The sequence below is a fragment of the Phyllobates terribilis genome, unplaced genomic scaffold (genome assembly GCF_046119375.1).
Source record: "Phyllobates terribilis strain yellow unplaced genomic scaffold, ASM4611937v1 Scaffold_4__5_contigs__length_816908805, whole genome shotgun sequence".
Taxonomy (NCBI): domain Eukaryota; kingdom Metazoa; phylum Chordata; class Amphibia; order Anura; family Dendrobatidae; genus Phyllobates; species Phyllobates terribilis.
In genome coordinates this window covers 362,584,014-362,603,166 of record NW_027362764.1, presented here as the reverse complement: position 1 = coordinate 362,603,166, position 19,153 = coordinate 362,584,014, and the positions used below count along the sequence as shown (strand labels likewise).

The 19,153-nt window shown below is 50.4% G+C and overlaps 1 protein-coding gene across 7 annotated transcripts in view; it reads right to left on the bottom strand.

Moving 5' to 3' along the window:
- Window positions 1-19,153, bottom strand: part of LOC141265403 (collagen alpha-2(VI) chain-like) — a 704,763-nt gene that overhangs the window by 149,821 nt on the left and 535,789 nt on the right. For all 7 annotated transcript variants that reach the window (XM_073678446.1, XM_073678444.1, XM_073678445.1 and 4 more), the window contains one exon: window positions 1,626-1,688. In XM_073678446.1, coding sequence (XP_073534547.1) covers window positions 1,626-1,688 — 63 coding nt within the window. The remainder of the gene's footprint in view (window positions 1-1,625; window positions 1,689-19,153) is intronic.

Sequence of the window (19,153 nt, the reverse complement as noted above, 5' to 3'; positions counted from 1 at the left end):
AGTTTGAGTCCTACATCTTCTGCAGCCTCACAGACAGAATATGTCCCCAGGCCGCGACGTTTACCTCGAGGTTCCCAAGTCGGCTAAGGGGACTGGTGCGGAGGGATTCTTTGGTGAACCACTGTTCGGGATTCTAGACCCACGTCTGCCCTAGCAGCCCCTAACGAGAGCCTGTTTTGGCGGCTGTGCTGCACAACTCACTCACTGACTTCCTGTCCTTATCTCCAACACTCAGTTCCCCCTCTATTGAGTTGGCTGTTAGTTAACCCTACCCAGACCAAACTGCAGCCCCAGAGGGTTCTAGATTCAGGAACGCGCATTTAACCCTTTAAAGTATCAGAAGGCGAGACTATTACCTCCATCACTACTACACTAGTGCCTGAATGTTGTCCCCCAGTATGTGTTCGGCCATCCCCAGAATCAGTATATGAGACCTGTGAGTCTGGACTTGTCCCTATCAGAGTTTCCCTTGTATCTGGAATGCTACAACCAATATCAGAATTAACCATCTGAGTCTCCGTGTCAGTAACCGTTCCGCAGTGATCATCAAACTATTAGTCTGAACAGAGCCCAAATCTGTCAGCGAACCTGACCCCTGGGGTCAGTAGCTGTAGTACCGGAATTTGTCTAGGAGTCATACCTGGCGGGTACGTGCAGTTCAGTCTGCCTCCACCTACAAAAGCTCCAGTAAACACCAGGTAGCAGTTTAGCTACGCCCATTCCTGGGCAGGGCAGGCCCAGTCCTGTGGCACAGTGAGTCCATGAATCACACTCGCCATCTGCGGGCTCAACATTTAGTGAAAAATACTGACTTGTGAATGAGGCCCAAGGGTTATGTGCCCTGGAAGGAAAGGAATGGAGTGCCACATCAGATGACATGGCCTCCACAAACACCAGACATCAATCCAACTGAGATGGGTTGAGTTAGACCAATGAAAAAGCAGGCAACAAGTGGTCATCATCTCTCTGAACTCCTTCAAGACAGTTGGAAAGCTATTCAAAGTGAACACGCAGCGGTTTCAGAGATGGTTAATAGGATGGAAAGCTGTCAGAGTAAAAGATTTTTTTATTTTTTATTTATTTTTACTCACTTATACAGCACCATTAATTCCACAATGCCTTAAAGACATCAGCATTGCTGTCCCCAACAGAGCTCACAATTTAGATTCCCTATCAGTAGGTCTTTGGCGTGTGGGATGAAATTGGAGAACCCCAAGGAAACCCATGCAAATACTGGGAGAACATACAAACTCATTGAAGATGTTGCCCTTTTTGGGATTTGAATCAAGGACCACAGTGCTGCAAAGCAACAGTGCTAAACACTGAGCCACCATGCTTCCCAAAAGTGGGTACTGTTTGTGATCTAAGGTTCAACACACGTTTTGAATTTTTCTTTATTCCTTGTTTCCATGTGTGTTCTTTTGTGGTTTTGCTACTTTCAGTCTGCATCTACAATGTGCGTGTGCACATTCCAATAAGAACAAGGAAACCCATTGCATGAACAGGTGTGTCCACGTTTATAACTCACTTTTTAAGTATTAAAAGTATACAATCGGAATGAAAATTCTACATTAGATGACACAATATAGTAGATCATGGAACACTATTGTTAAAAAGAAATTTACTGGATCTCCCTTTGCTCCTCTTGGACCTTGGTCCCCTTTCTCCCCAGGGTGTCCCCTTGAACCCTAATTTTAGAGAAAGAAATAATAACATTATGTCCTATTCATATAAGGTTTATGGCTTTGCAATAAATATTATTTTGTCATATGGATGTCTTGCAATAAAATTGTTTCAATTGCATTGGATTGTCACTATACACCAACATAACATAAGATTAATCTATCCTATCTGTGCTATAATTAAAGAATTACAAGTATAATGAAGGCACAATGTGCCTCATACAACAAATGTGGCTCCGAGTAATTCACATTTTACTTTTAGCAACTAAGTTTGTCATTTTCTAAAATGCAGCAGAAAAATAGAGCACAGATAACCGTAGTTCTTATACGGTAGAAGGTCACTTATCTGAGCCGATATTAACTGTTGATACTTTAAAATGTTAAATGTCCATTATGATACACTAAAGTTACAAATTAAACCCAATTACTAAGAAGCTGACCATAGTGAATCTTCGTCTTTTAAAAAATATTTTTATCACATGCATATTTCCTAAATATATGTTGTGCATCACTGTCACCCTAAGCGTTAATGAGGTATCGTTCTTAAAAGGTGAACCTAACACGTGATACATGCTGCCTGATCCACAGAGTTATATATACAGTACCTAGCTGAAATCATACAGCTAGCATCTGATACATGCTGCCTGTGGAACAGGCAGCATTTATCAACTGTCAAGCTCCCTTTAAATAGATCATCCCATTAAGGTAACTTATATCCATAACTCTTATTAGAGTATGTACAGTGACTCGCCCCCTGGGCCGCGTGGGGAACCCGGAACCGAGCCTGTTATAAGATACTGGGGGTTGTAGTCTCCGTGTGGCGGTGACCCGGTCCGTGCCCAGGGTGGTCAAACCAGTGGCAGTCTATTGGTATTGTAATTGTCCGACTTACGCCACCCGTGGATTGCGGTCAGTGGGGACCGCCGCTGCGCTGCAGACCGCTGAGGCTGATGTTGTTTGCGCAGCCGAGTATGGGATAACTCCCCACGGGAGAAGTATTGCCTCAGGGCAGCTAATGTGAATGATGGGAGTGGTAGTGTGAGCGTCCCAATACTAATGGTGCTGGTGCGGCGCTGAAACAGAGACTTGTAATTGCAGTTTCCAATGCTTTACTCACAGTTGTTATTCGTGTCAATGCTGCAGGCGATGACTGCCCAAGCCGTGCTGTGTCCACCAGGTGAGGGACTCGGTCAACTCCCAGGCAATTCCAGAGTGTGGCACAGGGCTCCCTTCTCTTCCCTTCTCTGGCCGTCCCCACCAGTGACCCACCTTTGTCCAGCTTCCTCGGGCCTTCTGTTGGCGAAACCTCTCTCCGGTTTCCCTGACCCTATGTGGTATGCTTTCCTGGTGGATGTAGTGAGGGGTCGCACCAAGATGTGGTCACAACCTCCGGTTTTGGCTGAGGATTAGTCGCCTCCACCAATTTGGGTTCCGGTACCCTGCTCTGCCAACCCTTCACCCGTTATCTCGTGGGTTCTTAGGGTTCCTACTTCACTCGTGTCTCTGGGCCTTTCTCTGTGTTCCTGTTCCTTGCTTACTGTCCTTTCTGTTCCTTCTCCTTTCTCTCTCTCTCAGGCTCCAGCCTCCTGACAAGGCCTGCCTGCGGAGCAGAGCCCATACAGAGGCTCTGCTTCCTGTCTTCTCCTCCAACTCAACTGACTACTGTCCTAAGATGGTGCCCACCTTATATACCTCCTTCTAACACCCGAGCCCAGGTGACTAGCAACTAATGGGCTCCTACCTATGCCCAGAGACCCACCCCTATCTGCTCCTACACCACTGGGTGTACTTTCCCCTCCCCACTCCAGCCAGGGACAGATGCTGTCGTGCCTGCACTTCTGTCTAGTGGGAGCACCGTTGAGCTGTCCCTCGGAAATGGGGTGTGTGTGGTGCATGCAGCCTACCGAGTCCTGGTCCACACTCCATCCTTACCCGGGAGTGGAATATCACACCTCTGGTTTGAGGTGCAATACCCCTGTAGCAGCCGAGCCCTTGGGGTGCTACATACAGTACAAGTCAAATTTGGGCAAGAAGGTATACAGCAGCTGTCTATAGAAAGGTAATTGTTTTACGAGACAACTTTCTCAAAGTGGTGAGACTGCTTTTACACAGTACTTAAAGTGCCCTTATTTTGACTTCTGTTGGGCTGTTATATGTTGAGTTTACCTTGTGTTATTTGTTGATTTATAGAGTGTTTCAGACTATACTGCGTGGTAGATGTTATTTTTACAATGAGAACCCTCGGGTGACACATGCCACTATGTGCCTTTACAAGGGGCATTGATCAGGCAATCGTAGGAGGTGTAAGGGTATGTGCACACGATGCAGAAATGAAGCAGAAAATTTCTGCATCATTTCTGCATCTCCCTGGCAGAAAAAACGCATGCAGATTGTGCATGCATTTTTCCTGCAGAATACATGCGGATCCACATGCAGATTCACATGCGTTTCCGCATGCAGATTGACAAGCGCTTTCCAGGCGATGTTAGCATCACCTGGAAAGTGCTTGATAACTAGGTCACACTATATAAATCCATGCAAACAGCATGGATTTATACAGTGTGAACCGAGAGAGTGTATATACTTACCTCCGATGGCCCGCGCTGTCCTGCTCAATCTGTTCTCCCTCGCCGGCAACTTTGAATTGAAAGACCTGCCGACGTCAGCGTCACGTGACCCGTCACATGACCGACGTCACCGCAGGTCCTACAACTCACTGCAAGTGCCGGGAACCAAGCGGGAGCGCTGTGCGGGCCGACAGATGGTAAGAATACATTTATTTTTTATTTTATTCTTCTTTTACAGCTTTTTTAATGGTACCTGGGTGTGGATGAGACTCTCCTCTCCTCCACACCCGGGTACCATCCGCACATTAGAACGCACCAATTACGCAAGTACAAATGCAGTCTTGCGGAATTGGTGCGTTCTAATGCAAGTCAATGGCGGCGAAATCGCCGCGTTTCCGCAAAATTAATTGACATGCTGCGGATTTTTGACCGTAGCGTTAACGCTGCGGAAAAATCCGCATCATGGGCACAGCACATGCGGATTTCCATTGGGGAACATTGCTTCCCTTCTACCATGCGTTTTTCATGCGTTTCCGCGGCGTTTACGCAACTGCAAAAACGCCGCGGAAACGCATGAAATACGCATCGTGTGAACACAGCATGCATTTTTTCTGCCAGGGAGATGCAGAAATTTTCTGCTTCATTTCTGCATTGTGTGCACATACCCTAAAGGCTGTGTTCACACGATGCGTATTTCATGCGTTTCCGCGGCGTTTTTGCAGTTGCGTAAACGCCGCGGAAACGCATGAAAAACGCATGGTAGAAGGGAAGCAATGTTCCCCAATGGAAATCCGCATGTGCTGTGCCCAAGATGCGGATTTTTCCGCAGCGTTAACGCTGCGGTCAAAAATCCGCAGCATGTCAATTAATTTTGCGGAAACGCGGCGATTTCGCCGCCATTGACTTGCATTAGAACGCGCCAATTCCGCAAGACAGCATTTGTACTTGCGTAATTGGTGCGTTCTAATGTGCGGATGGTACCCGGGTGTAGAGGAGAGGAGAGTCTCATCCACACCCAGGTACCATTAAAAAAAGCTGTAAAAGAAGAATAAAATAAAAAAAAAATGTATTCTTACCATCTGTCGGCCCGCACAGCGCTCTCGCTTGGTTCCCGGCACTTGCAGTGAGTTGTAGGACCTGCGGTGACGTCAGAGTCATGTGACGGGTCACGTGACGCTGACGTCGGCAGGTCTTTCAATTCAAAGTTGCCGGCGAGGGAGAACAGATTGAGCAGGACAGCGCGGGCCATCGGAGGTAAGTATATACACTCTCTCGGTTCACACTGTATAAATCCATGCTGTTTGCATGGATTTATATAGTGTGACCTAGTTATCAAGCACTTTCCAGGTGATGCTAACATCGCCTGGAAAGCGCTTGTCAATCTGCATGCGGAAACGCATGTGAATCTGCATGTGGATCCGCATGTATTCTGCAGGAAAAATGCATGCACAATCTGCATGCGTTTTTTCAGCCAGGGAGATGCAGAAATGATGCAGAAATTTTCTGCTTCATTTCTGCATCGTGTGCACATACCCTAAGTCAGGAAATTATCCTGAAATATATTTCCAACAAAATGCAAGCAAAGGTGTAAAAAGAGAGAGAAATGGTAAACTATTTTTCTGACTTAACCGTCTACAGTATATTTAGAAGACTTTTTAGTGCTTTTAGCACTTTGGAAGATGATTTCAGCCAGTTGTGTAGTTACTGGTGGTGGGGGCAGAAGGGACTCTGATTTGGAGGAACTCACCCGGAGCGACTGCTACCCTTAACTGTATCTGCGTACGCAGGGAGAAGAAGAAATGATCCAGCTCCTGGGACACCATGTAATGGTAAAAAAGTTTGTTTCTTTATTTTAAGATTCATGTTAAAAAGCCAGTAACTCTGGGCATGGTTACAAAGACAAAGGACTATAGTCCATATTGAAGAAAAAAGCAGGGAGAGCATGGGAATATGGGTAATAACCAGTTTTGAATGTCAGACATGTTCCTAAACTTGGTATGGATAGGTTATCATTATAAGAGATAAAAAGGTTTGACATGAAGCTCAAATTGTAAATATGTAAATTATTCAAATTTTTGTTACCCACTATTATTTTGCTTTCTGCATATCTTGTAAATGTTCTGATGAAGGTCCAAATGTAGGACCAAAAACGTTTGGCTAAATAAGCGAACCCTTTATTCACTGCAACCCTTTTGAGTGCCAAATGTTATCTTCATATGCTATGGGTTGGAACCCTACATGGGCACTTCTTCTCACAACAGGAGTGCCGTATAATTCTGTAGATCATATCATATGGGGGACAATCACACTAAATGGAGTGCTGTTGGGTTGACATCATACTATATGGCTTTTGAAGGGGACCATCATACTGTATTGGGGCTGTGGAAGATCTAAGTGTGTGGGGGCTGTCCGGGAGCCATCAATTTGGGAGGAGGCTGTGGGGGACAATCATACTGTGTGGGGTGGTTGTGGGGAACCATCATACTGTGTGGAGTGGTTGTGGGGAACCATCATATTGTGTGAGGTGATTGTGGTGGACATCATACTATGTGGGGTGGCTGTAGTGAACATTATACTCTGTGGGGGGCTTGGGGGCCATCATACTATGTGAAGGTCTATGGGGCCTTTATTTTGTGGGGGTGTTGTGGTGAAAATCACATTTTATGGGGTGGTTTTGGTGAACATCATATTGTACGGGGTTTAGCTCATATTATATAGAGGGCTGTGGGGTGGACGATTATACTACACAACGGCAGTTGGGTGGACATCATACTGTATAAGGGGCTGTTGGGGGAGAATCATACTATACAGGGGGCTGTTGGGGGACATCATACTATATAGGGGGCCATTGGGAGGACATACTTTATAGGGGCTGTGGGGGATATATGATACTTTGTGAGGTGACTGAGGAACCATCATACTGTGTGGTTGTAGTTGACATACTGTGTAAAGTGATTGTAGAGTTGCTGTGGTGGACATTATACTGTGTGGGGTAGCTGTGGGGGGACCATTGCATTTTATGGGGTTAGGTGGGGCCATAATACTATGTGCAATGTGACGGTCTATGTGAGCTGTGTGGGGAGCTGTGGTTACGATCATACTATATGGGGTGGTTTTAGTGGACATCATACAGAATGGGTCTATCATACTGTATGGGGGCTTTGATGGACATCATATTATATAGGCGCTGTGGTGTGGACTGTTATACTATATAGGGGTTGTTGGATGGACAAAGCTATATAAAAAGGATGTTGGGAGGACCATCACACTATATACGGGGCTTTTGGGGGGACCACCATATTACATATTATATAGGAGACTGTTGGGATGACCATCATACTATATGGGTGGAGAGTCACACTATATGGGTTGCTGTTGTCATACTATATGGAGTGTGTGGGAGGAGCATCATACTAAATTGGTGGGCTGTGGGGGGACAATCCTACTGTATTGGGGCTGTGGGTAATCATCAGAGTGTGAAGGGATATGTTGGGGATCCATCATACTGTTTGGGGTGGGTGTCATGGACCATCATACTGTGTGGGAGTCTGTGGTGCACCTCATACCATACTGGGGGGGTGTGGTGATCATCTTACAGTGTGGGGATTGTGAGGCAATCATACTGTTTGGGGTCATTATACCATGGGGGGGCATAATACTCTACGGTTGTCATGAAAGCAGTATCACAGTGGATGAGACCACTTTGGGGTTTTAGTGGGGGCAAAATAACTGTCTAAGTGATGCAATCTATATCCTTTTCAGTTTCTTAAAAAGTTTGGAGCTATGCCCTTTTGTGACTCATGTGATAAGAATTTTGCTATGGGGTGACTGTTATTTTTATGTATGCCCCTATTCAGGAGCATTCTTACAATACAGTGTGTCATTATAAGGAGGCACAATGGGTGATCAAAATCATAGGGGAAGTAAGGAGGCATTATTATTATTAGAAAGCACCGGGGGTGTTTTTATGGCTGTATAACCAAGGGAGAATTATTACTATGAGGGAGTACAGAAGAAACATAACTGTGAAGGGGCAAACGGGGCACTGTTATTGTGTGGGGCAAAATAGGAGGGCACTATTACTATATAGGGCAAGGAAGGGGTATTATTCCTGTCTGGGTCAATGTTAATAGCACTATATGTTTTGTGTAAAGGTGGTAAAATGTGAGGAAGGTCCTGGAAAAGCAGTAAAGCAAAGATGTCTGTATGTTACATTTTAGAGGGACAAATTATGGATGGAGGAAGAGGTCAAGGTGATCTGAGCCGAATGCAAAGGAAAAGGGAAAATGAGAGATGACTATCAGCGAGAACGTCATGGGTGAAACCTGCTCAGTACACACATATATGGTTTGCAGAGCACTGGTGTAAAACTCTGTGCGACTGCAGAGATGTGAATCCTCACAGTGCGTGTATCGCATGCTGTGAGAATTCTCCGGCGCTGGGAGTGGGCGGTAATGTGACTGCAAATATACGATTTACATACATGCAGTTATAAGCAGGTACCAGAATGCAACAGCGGAGACACAGGTGGAACAGTATATTTATTTTATTTAATAGTGATGGGCGAGCACTAAAATGCTCGGGTGCTCATTGCTCGAGTTGAGCAAATTGGAATGCTCGGGTGCTCGACTCCAGCAATGAGCCCAATTTAAATCTATGGGAAACTCTAGCATTTTTCCGGCGACTCACCCCGGCGGTCTGCAGAGGGCCTAAAAATTGCCCTAATCGATGGGAACAGTGCTCAAATGACATGGGAACAGCATGGGGAAGATCCCCTGGAAGCATTTCTGACTTCCAGGTCACTGCTGTCAACAACGTTGTCAGATCTATTACGCCACTTTTACGGACTCACAATAAAACATACAAAAACGAAACCAAAATGGATTTTCCTAGGAAATATGTTAAGGAACATCCATTCCAGGGTAATGACTTGTATATAAGGCAAAATAAATAACCAAAAACAAAAATGCTCCTCCACACCTTGGGCTATGTTCACACGTAGCGTTTTTGATGCATTTTTGCACTTTTGCATTGCTTTCAACCAAGACAAATGCATTCACCGGGAAATGTCATTTTAACATTTTACAACCTTATCAGGCCATGTGGTGTGTGACACATTATCAGACATCCTGTTTTATTTATGATGGAGGGACTCTGAAAGTCACAAAGCCTATTTTATAAGGCCATCAGGCAGCCCTTACTATTCTTAAAGGGCCAGCAGTTGGCCCTCGCTATTGTCAGAGAGCCATCAGCCGGCTATGCTTTGTTGTTCCCCTTATTAATGAGTGGGTCTCCTATACTGTTATTGCATATGCACTGACTGCAAGGGCTGCCAAAAATTTGGAGGAACTCCAGTGCCCCTTGCAAGAGACGTAGTGGTCAGAGAGCCTCCTAAAAACAATGTTCCCATCATTAGGAAGTGGATATCCTAGAGTGTTTGCCTATGCAGTGAATGCAAAAGCTGCCAAAAATTTGGAGGCACTCCAATGCCCCTTGGAAGAGACGTAGAGGGCCTCATGAAAAAATGTTCCTATTATTAGGAAGTGGGTCTCCCATAGTGTTTGCCTATGCAGTGAATGCAAAAGCTGCCAAAAATTTGGAGGAACACCAATGCCCCTAGCAAGACACCTAGAGGAGGTGATATGGTAGATATGGTGGTGAATGATATGGTGATGGAGGATGAGGAGAAGGAGGAGCACAAGAGCAAATAAACAAAATCAGAAAGCGTACACCCATGTGTAGGTGTGAAGAGGTGCATGGGAATAGACATCCCAAAAAAAGACACTGGATTTGAGTTTATGTTACTCTGCTATCATTTGGTGATGTTGAGAAGTCTGGCCCAATCCAGCCCTTGTTCATTTTTTATAAGAGTCAGCCTGTCAGCATTGTCAGTTGACAGGCGGATGCGCTTATCAGTTATAATTCCACCAGCGGCACTGAAAACCCGCTCTGACAAAACGCTAGCGGCAGGGCAGGCCAGGACCTCCAAGGCGTAGAGAGCCAGTTCATGCCACGTGTCCAGCTTGGATACCCAATAATTATAAGGCACAGAGGAATCACAGAGGACTTTGGTACGGTTGGCAAGGTACTCCATCACCATCTTCCCAAACTTCCCCATGCCTAAGGGCCTGTAAGATGGGAGGGTCTGAGAAAACTGTCCCAGAACTTTGACAGTGTTCCCCTGCCTCTGCTGGATTGGAGTTGTGTCTCTCTTGCCTGTACTCCTTGGTTGTCCAATGAACTGTGACTTCTGCTGCCAGTGTTTTCAGACGGGAATTTTTTTAATAATTCCGCAACAAGGGCCTTCTGGAATAAGAGATAGAAAGTTCTCCTTGTAGCGTGGGTCTAGAAGTGTCACCAACCAGTAAGGACTGTAACCCAAAATTTGGGTCATGGGAAAGGCAGCGTAACAAACTCAGCCATGGGTGCCAGACTGCTAAGAGGCAAGACTTCCGTGTCCTCACCAAGAGGACGACTGACCATGCTCTCCTCCTCCCTGTCCTGAGGCCATCTACGCTGAACAGATGGTATGACAGTTGTGCAGGTAGTACCGTCTATAGCTCATGAAACTAGCTCCTCCTCCTCCTCGTCACCCAATCCACGATGAGATGAGGCTGGGCTGTGTGTAATCACCATGTATGGTTCCTTGCACCATCTAATCGTGCGCCACCTGCAATGCATCCTCTTTGATTGTGAGCAGAAAGCGTTTCAAAAGACAGAAGCGGGATGGTGACGCTAATTATGGAGTCTTCGCCGCTCACCATCTTGGTGGAGTTCTCAAAGTTTTGTCTGACATCCATGTCCACTCCTGAGGTCTTATGTGTGGAGTCTGAAATGAATACAGACGGCCTTGTTGATGCTGGTAGTCAACAACTGCCCTCTTCTGCTTACAAATCCTTCCCAACATCTGCAATGTAGAGTTCCAACGTGTGGGGACCTCACACACCAGTGGGTGAGCCGGAAGCTGCAAATGCTGCTGAAACACGGCAAGGGCAGCGGAAGCTGTAGGTGACTTTCTAAAATGGGCACAGAGGCGGCTTACTTTGACAAGCAGATCCGGCAGCTCCAGGTAGGTTTTGAGAAACTGCTGAACCACAAGGTTAAACACATGGGCCAGGCATGGTACGTGTGTGAGCTCACCTCACCTCAGAGCTGCCACCAGGTTCCGGCCATTGTCAGACACGACCATGCCTGGCAGTATGTTCAGCTGTGTCAGCCACAGATCTGCCTGCTCTTTCAGAGCTGTCCACAACTCTTCAGCGTTGTGTGGTTTGTCACCTAAGCATATTAGCTTCAGCACAGCCTGTTGTCACTTGGCTGAGGCAGTCCTGCACTGCTTCCAGCTTGCGACTGATGTGGTAATTTCAAAGATGGATGCTGAAGAGGCAGAAGAGGTGCAGGAGCTGTAGAATGTGGGGGCAACCCTGATTGACCCAGGGCACGCAATCCTCGGCGTCGGCAGGACGTGTTCCGTCCCAAGGTCAGACTGGGTTCCAGCTTCCACTAGGTTAACCCAGTGTGATGTACCATCCCTGCCCACAAGCACTTGTCCACGTGTCCGTGGCTAGGTGGACTTTCCCGGTAACTGCGTTGTTGAGGGCACGGTTAATGTTGTGTGACACGTGCTCGTGTAATGCGGGGACGGCACACCGGGAGAAATAGTGGTGGCTGGGATGGCCGCCGCCATCAGGTTGCGGAAAGCTTCCGTCTCCACGAGTCTAAAAGGCAACATTTCGAGCGCAAGCAGTCTCAAAATGTGGGAATTTAGTAGTGTGGCCTGTGGGGCATTGGCTGCGTATTTGCGCTTGCGTTCCAAGGACTGGGGTAGGGACAACTGAACGCCACGCTGGGACAAGGACGTTCTTGCTGATGCTGCTACTTGAGAGTGTACGACAGGTGCAGGGCAGGAGGCATCTTCGCATGCGCCGTGGACAGAGGATTGGCTTGCACGCACAACAGCGGAAGAAGCAGTGGTGCCAGCTGCAGACACTGTTCCTGGACCCTGGGGTTCGGCCTACTTAGTCGGGTGCTTTGCTGCCATATGCCTGATCATGCTGGTGGTGGTCAGGCTGGTAGTTTTGCTACCTCTGCTGATGCTGGCCTGGCAGGTGGTACAAATGGCCTTTTTGGGGTTATCGGCAGAGTCTTTAAAAAACAACCAGACTCGGGAAGACCTAACAGTTGTACTGGCAATTTCTGTCGTGTTGATGTTACGGGGAACGGTTGCCCACTCTGTCTGTGGCTACCACACTGCTTCTTCCTGCCTGTTGTGGTGCTACGCCTCCCTCCCCCTGTGTGCTGCTGTCCTCGCTCTGTATGTCCCCCTGCCAGGTTGGGTCAGTTAGTATATCATCCACCACCTCGTTTTCCACTTCCGCACCCTGGTCCTCCTCCTGACTTTCTGGCAATTGTGTCTCATCATCATCATCGTCGTCCACCTCTTGTGACACTTTCCCACAGTCGCCTTCGTGTGACCGTGGCTGCTCAGATATTTGGGCATCGCTACATCCTCTTGTCCTGCTTCAAGTAGACTGGGCGAGAGACCCGAATCTATAAATGTAAAAGTGAACAGCTCTTCGGAGTGTCCAAGTGTGGGATCAGTTGTCTGCGGGCACTCGGCATGGTGGGAGGAAGGAGTATCCTAGTAAGGAATATGCAGTCCAGACTTACGGCTACTGAGACTTGACTGTGTGGAAGACAGTGTGGTGGTGGCTAAGTGACTGGAAGCATTATCTGTATTATCGGCTATCCAACCAATAACCTTCTCACACTACTCTGTGTTCAATAGTGGTGTTCTACGGTCCTTTATTAATTGGGACAGGAAGATCGAGTGAGAAGATCTGGGTATTTGTTGAGACACAATTTCAGCTAGCCCATGGCCTCGTCCTCTGCATGCACCATCATCACCATCAAGTCCACTTCCCCATCCCTTGCCACGCGCCTTGCCCATTTTAAAAATGGAGGACAATATTTTCCACGTTAACTACAAATGGCTGGATCTGAACCGCAGTGATTTGTGATACGTGTGACGGAAAACCACAGTTTTAAATACCTGGCCTGTAGGTAACTATTTTGAACAGCGACCTAGTGTCAATAACTTCGCTAACACACTGCAACAAAATTTCAATGGAGGCCAGAAATGGCAGAGTTTTCAGCGCACTTATATGTGATCCGTGTGACGGACAAACCACAGTTTTAAATAGATGGATTTTTAGCTCTGTAATATGGAAAAGATCTGGTTGTATTCTGCACTGCCAACAAGCAAATGGAGCTGAAAAACAATGTTCTCAGGATTGCTTTGAAGCAAATAATCAGGATTAAGATTGAAAGAAAAATTATTCCTGGCCCCTGATACCTGGGGCTATTTCTAGAAATATCTGAAAAAGCACCAGCAGCAGAAAGAACTGGAATGGACCCTCTTGCTATATGCACTTCAGTCTGCCACATACACTGCCTGCCACTGATATCTATGCAGCTGGATTAGTCCTCAGAAGGACTGATCGATGAGATGGATATGTGTATAATATATGGTGGTATACCTACACTAAGAAACAAGCAAATCTATCCCTACACGGCCTGATTCCGGAGTAGACTGTGGCGAGCATGGCAGCGCCAGGTCTGATATAGACCTGATGATGCAGAGCGGCCAGTCAATCACTGTATGGGCAGGTGCGTGTGTGTGGGCAGATGTGTGTGGGCAGATGTGTGTGTGTCTGTGTGGGCAGGTGTGTGTGGGCAGATGTGTGTGGGCAGATGTGTGTGTCTGTGTGGGCAGGTGTGTGTGGGCAGGTGTGTGTCTGTGGGGGGCAGGTGTGTGTGGGCAGGTGTGTGTCTGTGGGGGCAGGTGAGTGTGGGCAGGTGCGTGTGTGTGTGTGTCTGTGGGGGCAGGTGTGCGTGTGTGTGTGTGTCTGTGGGGGCAGGTGTGTGTGTGTGTGTGTGTGTCTGTGGGGGCAGGTGTGTGTGTGTCTGTGGGGGCAGGTGTGTGTGTGTGTGTGTCTGTGGGGGCAGGTGTGTGTGTGTGTGTCTGTGGGGGGCAGGTGCGTGTGGGCAGGTGTGTGTCTGTGGGGGCAGGTGTGTGTGGGCAGGTGCGTGTGTGTGTGTCTGTGTGGGCAGGTGCGTGTGTGTGTGTCTGTGGGGGCAGGTGTGCGTGTGTGTGTGTCTGTGGGGGCAGGTGTGTGTGTGTGTCTGTGGGGGCAGGTGTGTGTGTGTGTCTGTGTGGGCAGGTGTGTGTGTGTGTGTGTGTGTCTGTGTGGGCAGGTGTGTGTGTGTGTCTGTGTGGGCAGGTGTGTGTGTGTGTCTGTGTGGGCAGGTGTGTGTGTGTGTCTGTGTGGGCAGGTGTGTGTGTGTGTCTGTGTGGGCAGGTGTGTGTGTGTGTCTGTGTGGGCAGGTGCGTGTGGGCAGGTGTGTGTGTGTGTCTGTGTGGGCAGGTGCGTGTGGGCAGGTGTGTGTGTGTGTCTGTGGGGGCAGGTGTGCGTGTGTGTGTGTCTGTGGGGGCAGGTGTGCGTGTGTGTGTGTCTGTGGGGGCAGGTGTGTGTGTGTGTGTCTGTGGGGGCAGGTGTGTGTGTGTGTGTGTCTGTGTGGGCAGGTGCGTGTGGGCAGGTGTGTGTGTGTCTGTGTGGGCAGGTGTGTGTGTGTGTCTGTGTGGGCAGGTGTGTGTGTGTGTCTGTGTGGGCAGGTGCGTGTGGGCAGGTGCGTGTGGGCAGGTGTGTGTGTGTCTGTGGGGGCAGGTGTGTGTGTGTGTGTGTCTGTGGGGGCAGGTGTGTGTGTGTCTGTGGGGGCAGGTGTGTGTGTGTGTGTGTGTCTGTGGGGGCAGGTGTGTGTGTGTGTGTCTGTGTGGGCAGGTGCGTGTGGGCAGGTGTGTGTGTGTGTGTGTGTGGGCAGGTGCGTGTGTGTGTGTGTGTCTGTGTGGGCAGGTGCGTGTGTGTGTGTGTGTCTGTGTGGGCAGGTGCGTGTGTGTGTGTGTCTGTGTGGGCAGGTGCGTGTGTGTGTGTGTGTCTGTGTGGGCAGGTGCGTGTGTGTGTGTGTGTCTGTGTGGGCAGGTGCGTGTGTGCGTGTGTCTGTGTGGGCAGGTGCGTGTGTGTGTGTGTGTCTGTGTGGGCAGGTGCGTGTGTGTGTGTGTGTGTCTGTGTGGGCAGGTGCGTGTGTGTGTGTGTGTCTGTGTGGGCAGGTGCGTGTGTGTGTGTGTCTGTGTGGGCAGGTGCGTGTGGGCAGGTGCGTGTGTGTGTGTGTCTGTGTGGGCAGGTGCGTGTGTGTGTGTGTCTGTGTGGGCAGGTGCGTGTGTGTGTGTGTCTGTGTGGGCAGGTGCATGTGGGCAGGTGCGTGTGGGCAGGTGCGTGTGCGTGTGTGTGTCTGTGGGGGCAGGTGTGTGTGTGTGTCTGTGTGGGCAGGTGCGTGTGGGCAGGTGTGTGTGTGTGTGTGGGCAGGTGCGTGTGTGTGTGTGTGTGTGTGGGCAGGTGCGTGTGTGTGTGTGTGTGTGTGTGTGTGGGCAGGTGCGTGTGTGTGTGTGTCTGTGTGGGCAGGTGCGTGTGTGTGTGTGTCTGTGTGGGCAGGTGCGTGTGTGTGTGTGTCTGTGTGGGCAGGTGCGTGTGTGTGTGTCTGTGTGGGCAGGTGCATGTGGGCAGGTGCGTGTGGGCAGGTGCGTGTGGGCAGGTGCGTGTGGGCAGGTGCGTGTGCGTGTGTGTGTCTGTGGGGGCAGGTGTGTGTGTGTGTGTCTGTGTGGGCAGGTGCGTGTGGGCAGGTGTGTGTGTGTGTGTGTGTGGGCAGGTGCGTGTGTGTGTGTGTGTGTGTGGGCAGGTGCGTGTGTGTGTGTGTGTGTGTGTGTGGGCAGGTGCGTGTGTGTGTGTGTGTGTCTGTGTGGGCAGGTGCGTGTGTGTGTGTGTGTGTCTGTGTGGGCAGGTGCGTGTGTGTGTGTGTGTCTGTGTGGGCAGGTGCGTGTGTGTGTGTGTCTGTGTGGGCAGGTGCGTGTGTGTGTGTGTCTGTGTGGGCAGGTGCGTGTGTGTGTGTCTGTGTGGGCAGGTGCGTGTGGGCAGGTGCGTGTGGGCAGGTGCGTGTGGGCAGGTGCGTGTGCGTGTGTGTGTCTGTGTGGGCAGGTGCGTGTGTGTGTGTCTGTGTGGGCAGGTGTGTGTGTGTGTGTGTGTCTGTGTGGGCAGGTGTGTGTGGGCAGGTGTGTGTGGGCAGGTGTGTGTCTGTGGGGGGCAGGTGTGTGTGGGCAGGTGTGTGTGGGCAGGTGTGTGTGTGTGTGTCTGTGTGGGCAGGTGTGTGTCTGTGTGTGCAGGTGTGTGTCTGTGTGGGCAGGTGTGTGTGTGTGTGTGTGTCTGTGTGGGCAGGTGTGTGTGTGTGTGTCTGTGTGGGCAGGTGTGTGTGTGTGTGTGTCTGTGTGGGCAGGTGTGTGTGTGTGTGTGTCTGTGTGGGCAGGTGTGTGTGTGTGTGTGTCTGTGTGGGCAGGTGTGTGTGTGTGTGTCTGTGTGGGCAGGTGTGTGTGTGTGTGTCTGTGTGGGCAGGTGTGTGTGTGTGTGTCTGTGTGGGCAGGTGTGTGTGTGTGTGTCTGTGTGGGCAGGTGTGTGTGTGTGTGTCTGTGGGGGCAGGTGTGTGTGTGTGTGTGTCTGTGGGGGCAGGTGTGTGTGTGTGTGTCTGTGGGGGCAGGTGTGTGTGTGTGTCTGTGGGGGCAGGTGTGTGTGTGTGTGTCTGTGGGGGCAGGTGTGTGTGTGTGTGTGTGTCTGTGGGGGCAGGTGTGTGTGTGTGTGTCTGTGGGGGCAGGTGTGTGTGTGTGTGTGTGTCTGTGGGGGCAGGTGTGTGTGTGTCTTTGGGGGCAGGTGTGTGTGTGCGTGTCTGTGGGGGCAGGTGTGTGTGTGCGTGTCTGTGGGGGCAGGTGTGTGTGTGCGTGTCTGTGGGGGCAGGTGTGTGTGTGCGTGTCTGTGGGGGCAGGTGTGTGTGTGCGTGTCTGTGGGGGCAGGTGTGTGTGTGCGTCTGTGGGGGCAGGTGTGTGTGTGCGTCTGTGGGGGCAGGTGTGTGTGTGTGTCTGTGTGGGCAGGTGTGTGTGTGTGTCTGTGTGGGCAGGTGTGTGTGTGTGTCTGTGTGGGCAGGTGTGTGTGTGTGTCTGTGTGGGCAGGTGTGTGTGTGTGTTTGTGTGTGTGTCTGTGTGGGCAGGTGTGTGTGTGTGTGTGTCTGTGTGGGCAGGTGTGTGTGTGTGTGTCTGTGTGGGCAGGTGTGTGTGTGTGTCTGTGTGGGTGTGTGTGTCTGTGTGGGCAGGTGTGTGTGTGTCTGTGTGGGCAGGTGTGTGTCTGTGTGGGCAGGTGTGTGTGTGTGTGTGTCTGTGTGGGCAGGTGTGTGTCTGTGTGGGCAGGTGTGTGTGTGTGTGTGTCTGTGGGGGCAGGTGTGTGTGTGTGTGTGTCTGTGGGGGCAGGTGTGTGTGTGTGTGTGTGTGTGTCTGTGGGGGCAGGTGTGTGTGTGCGTCTGTGGGGGCAGGTGTGTGTGTGTGTCTGTGGGGGCAGGTGTGTGTGTGCGTCTGTGGGGGCAGGTGTGTGTGTGTGGGGGCAGGTGTGTGTGTGTCTGTGGGGGCAGGTGTGTGTGTGTGTGTGTCTGTGTGGGCAAGTGTGTGTGTGTGTGTGTCTGTGTGGGCAGGTGTGTGTCTGTGTGGGCAGGTGTGTGTGTGTGTGTGTGTCTGTGTGGGCAGGTGTGTGTGTGTGTGTCTGTGGGGGCAGGTGTGTGTGTGTGTGTGTCTGTGGGGGCAGGTGTGTGTGTGTGTCTGTGGGGGCAGGTGTGTGTGTGTGTGTCTGTGGGGGCAGGTGTGTGTGTGTGTGTCTGTGGGGGCAGGTGTGTGTGTGTGTGTCTGTGGGGGCAGGTGTGTGTGTGTCTGTGGGGGCAGGTGTGTGTGTGTGTCTGTGGGGGCAGGTGTGTGTGTGCGTCTGTGGGGGCAGGTGTGTGTGTGTGTGTGTGTGTGTCTGTGGGGGCAGGTGTGTGTGTGTATGTGTGGGCAGGTGTGTGTGTGTGTGTGTCTGTGGGGGCAGGTGTGTGTGTGTCTGTGGGGGCAGGTGTGTGTGTGTGTGTGTGGGCAGGTATGTGTGTGTGTGTCTGTGGGGGCAGGTGTGTGTGTGTGTGTGTGTGTCTGTGGGGGCAGGTGTGTGTGTGTATGTGTGGGCAGGTGTGTGTGTGTGTGTGTCTGTGGGGGCGTGTGTGTGTGTGTGTGTCTGTGGGGGCAGGTGTGTGTGTGTGTGTGTGTCTGTGTGGGCAGGTGTGTGTGTGTCTGTGGGGGCAGGTGTGTGTGTGTGTGTCTGTGGGGGCAGGTGTGTGTGTGTGTGTGTGTCTGTGGGGGCAGGTGTGTGTGTGTGTGTCTGTGTGGGCAGGTGTGTGTGTGTGTGTCTGTGTGGGCAGGTGTGTGTGTGTGTGTGTCTGTGTGGGCAGGTGTGTGTGTGTCTGTGTGGGCAGGTGTGTGTGTGTGTCTGTGTGGGCAGGTGTGTGTGTGTGTGTGTCTGTGTGGGCAGGTGTGTGTGTGTGTGTCTGTGTGGGCAGGTGTGTGTGTGTGTGTCTGTGTGGGCAGGTGTGTGTGTGTGTGTCTGTGTGGGCAGGTGTGTGTGTGTCTGTGTGGGCAGGTGTGTGTGTGTGTGTGTCTGTGTGGGCAGGTGTGTGTGTGTGTGTCTGTGTGGGCAGGTGTGTGTGTGTGTGTGTCTGTGGGGGCAGGTGTGTGTGTGTCTGTGGGGGCAAGTGTGTGTGTGTGTCTGTGGGGGCAGGTGTGTGTGTGTGTCTGTGTGGGCAGGTGTGTGTGTGTGTGTGTCTGTGGGGGCAGGTGTGTGTGTGTCTGTGTGGGCAGGTGTGTGTGTGTGTGTCTGTGTGGGCAGGTGTGTGTGTGTCTGTGTCTGTGGGGGCAGGTGTGTGTGTGTGTGTGTCTGTGGGGGCAGGTGTGTGTGT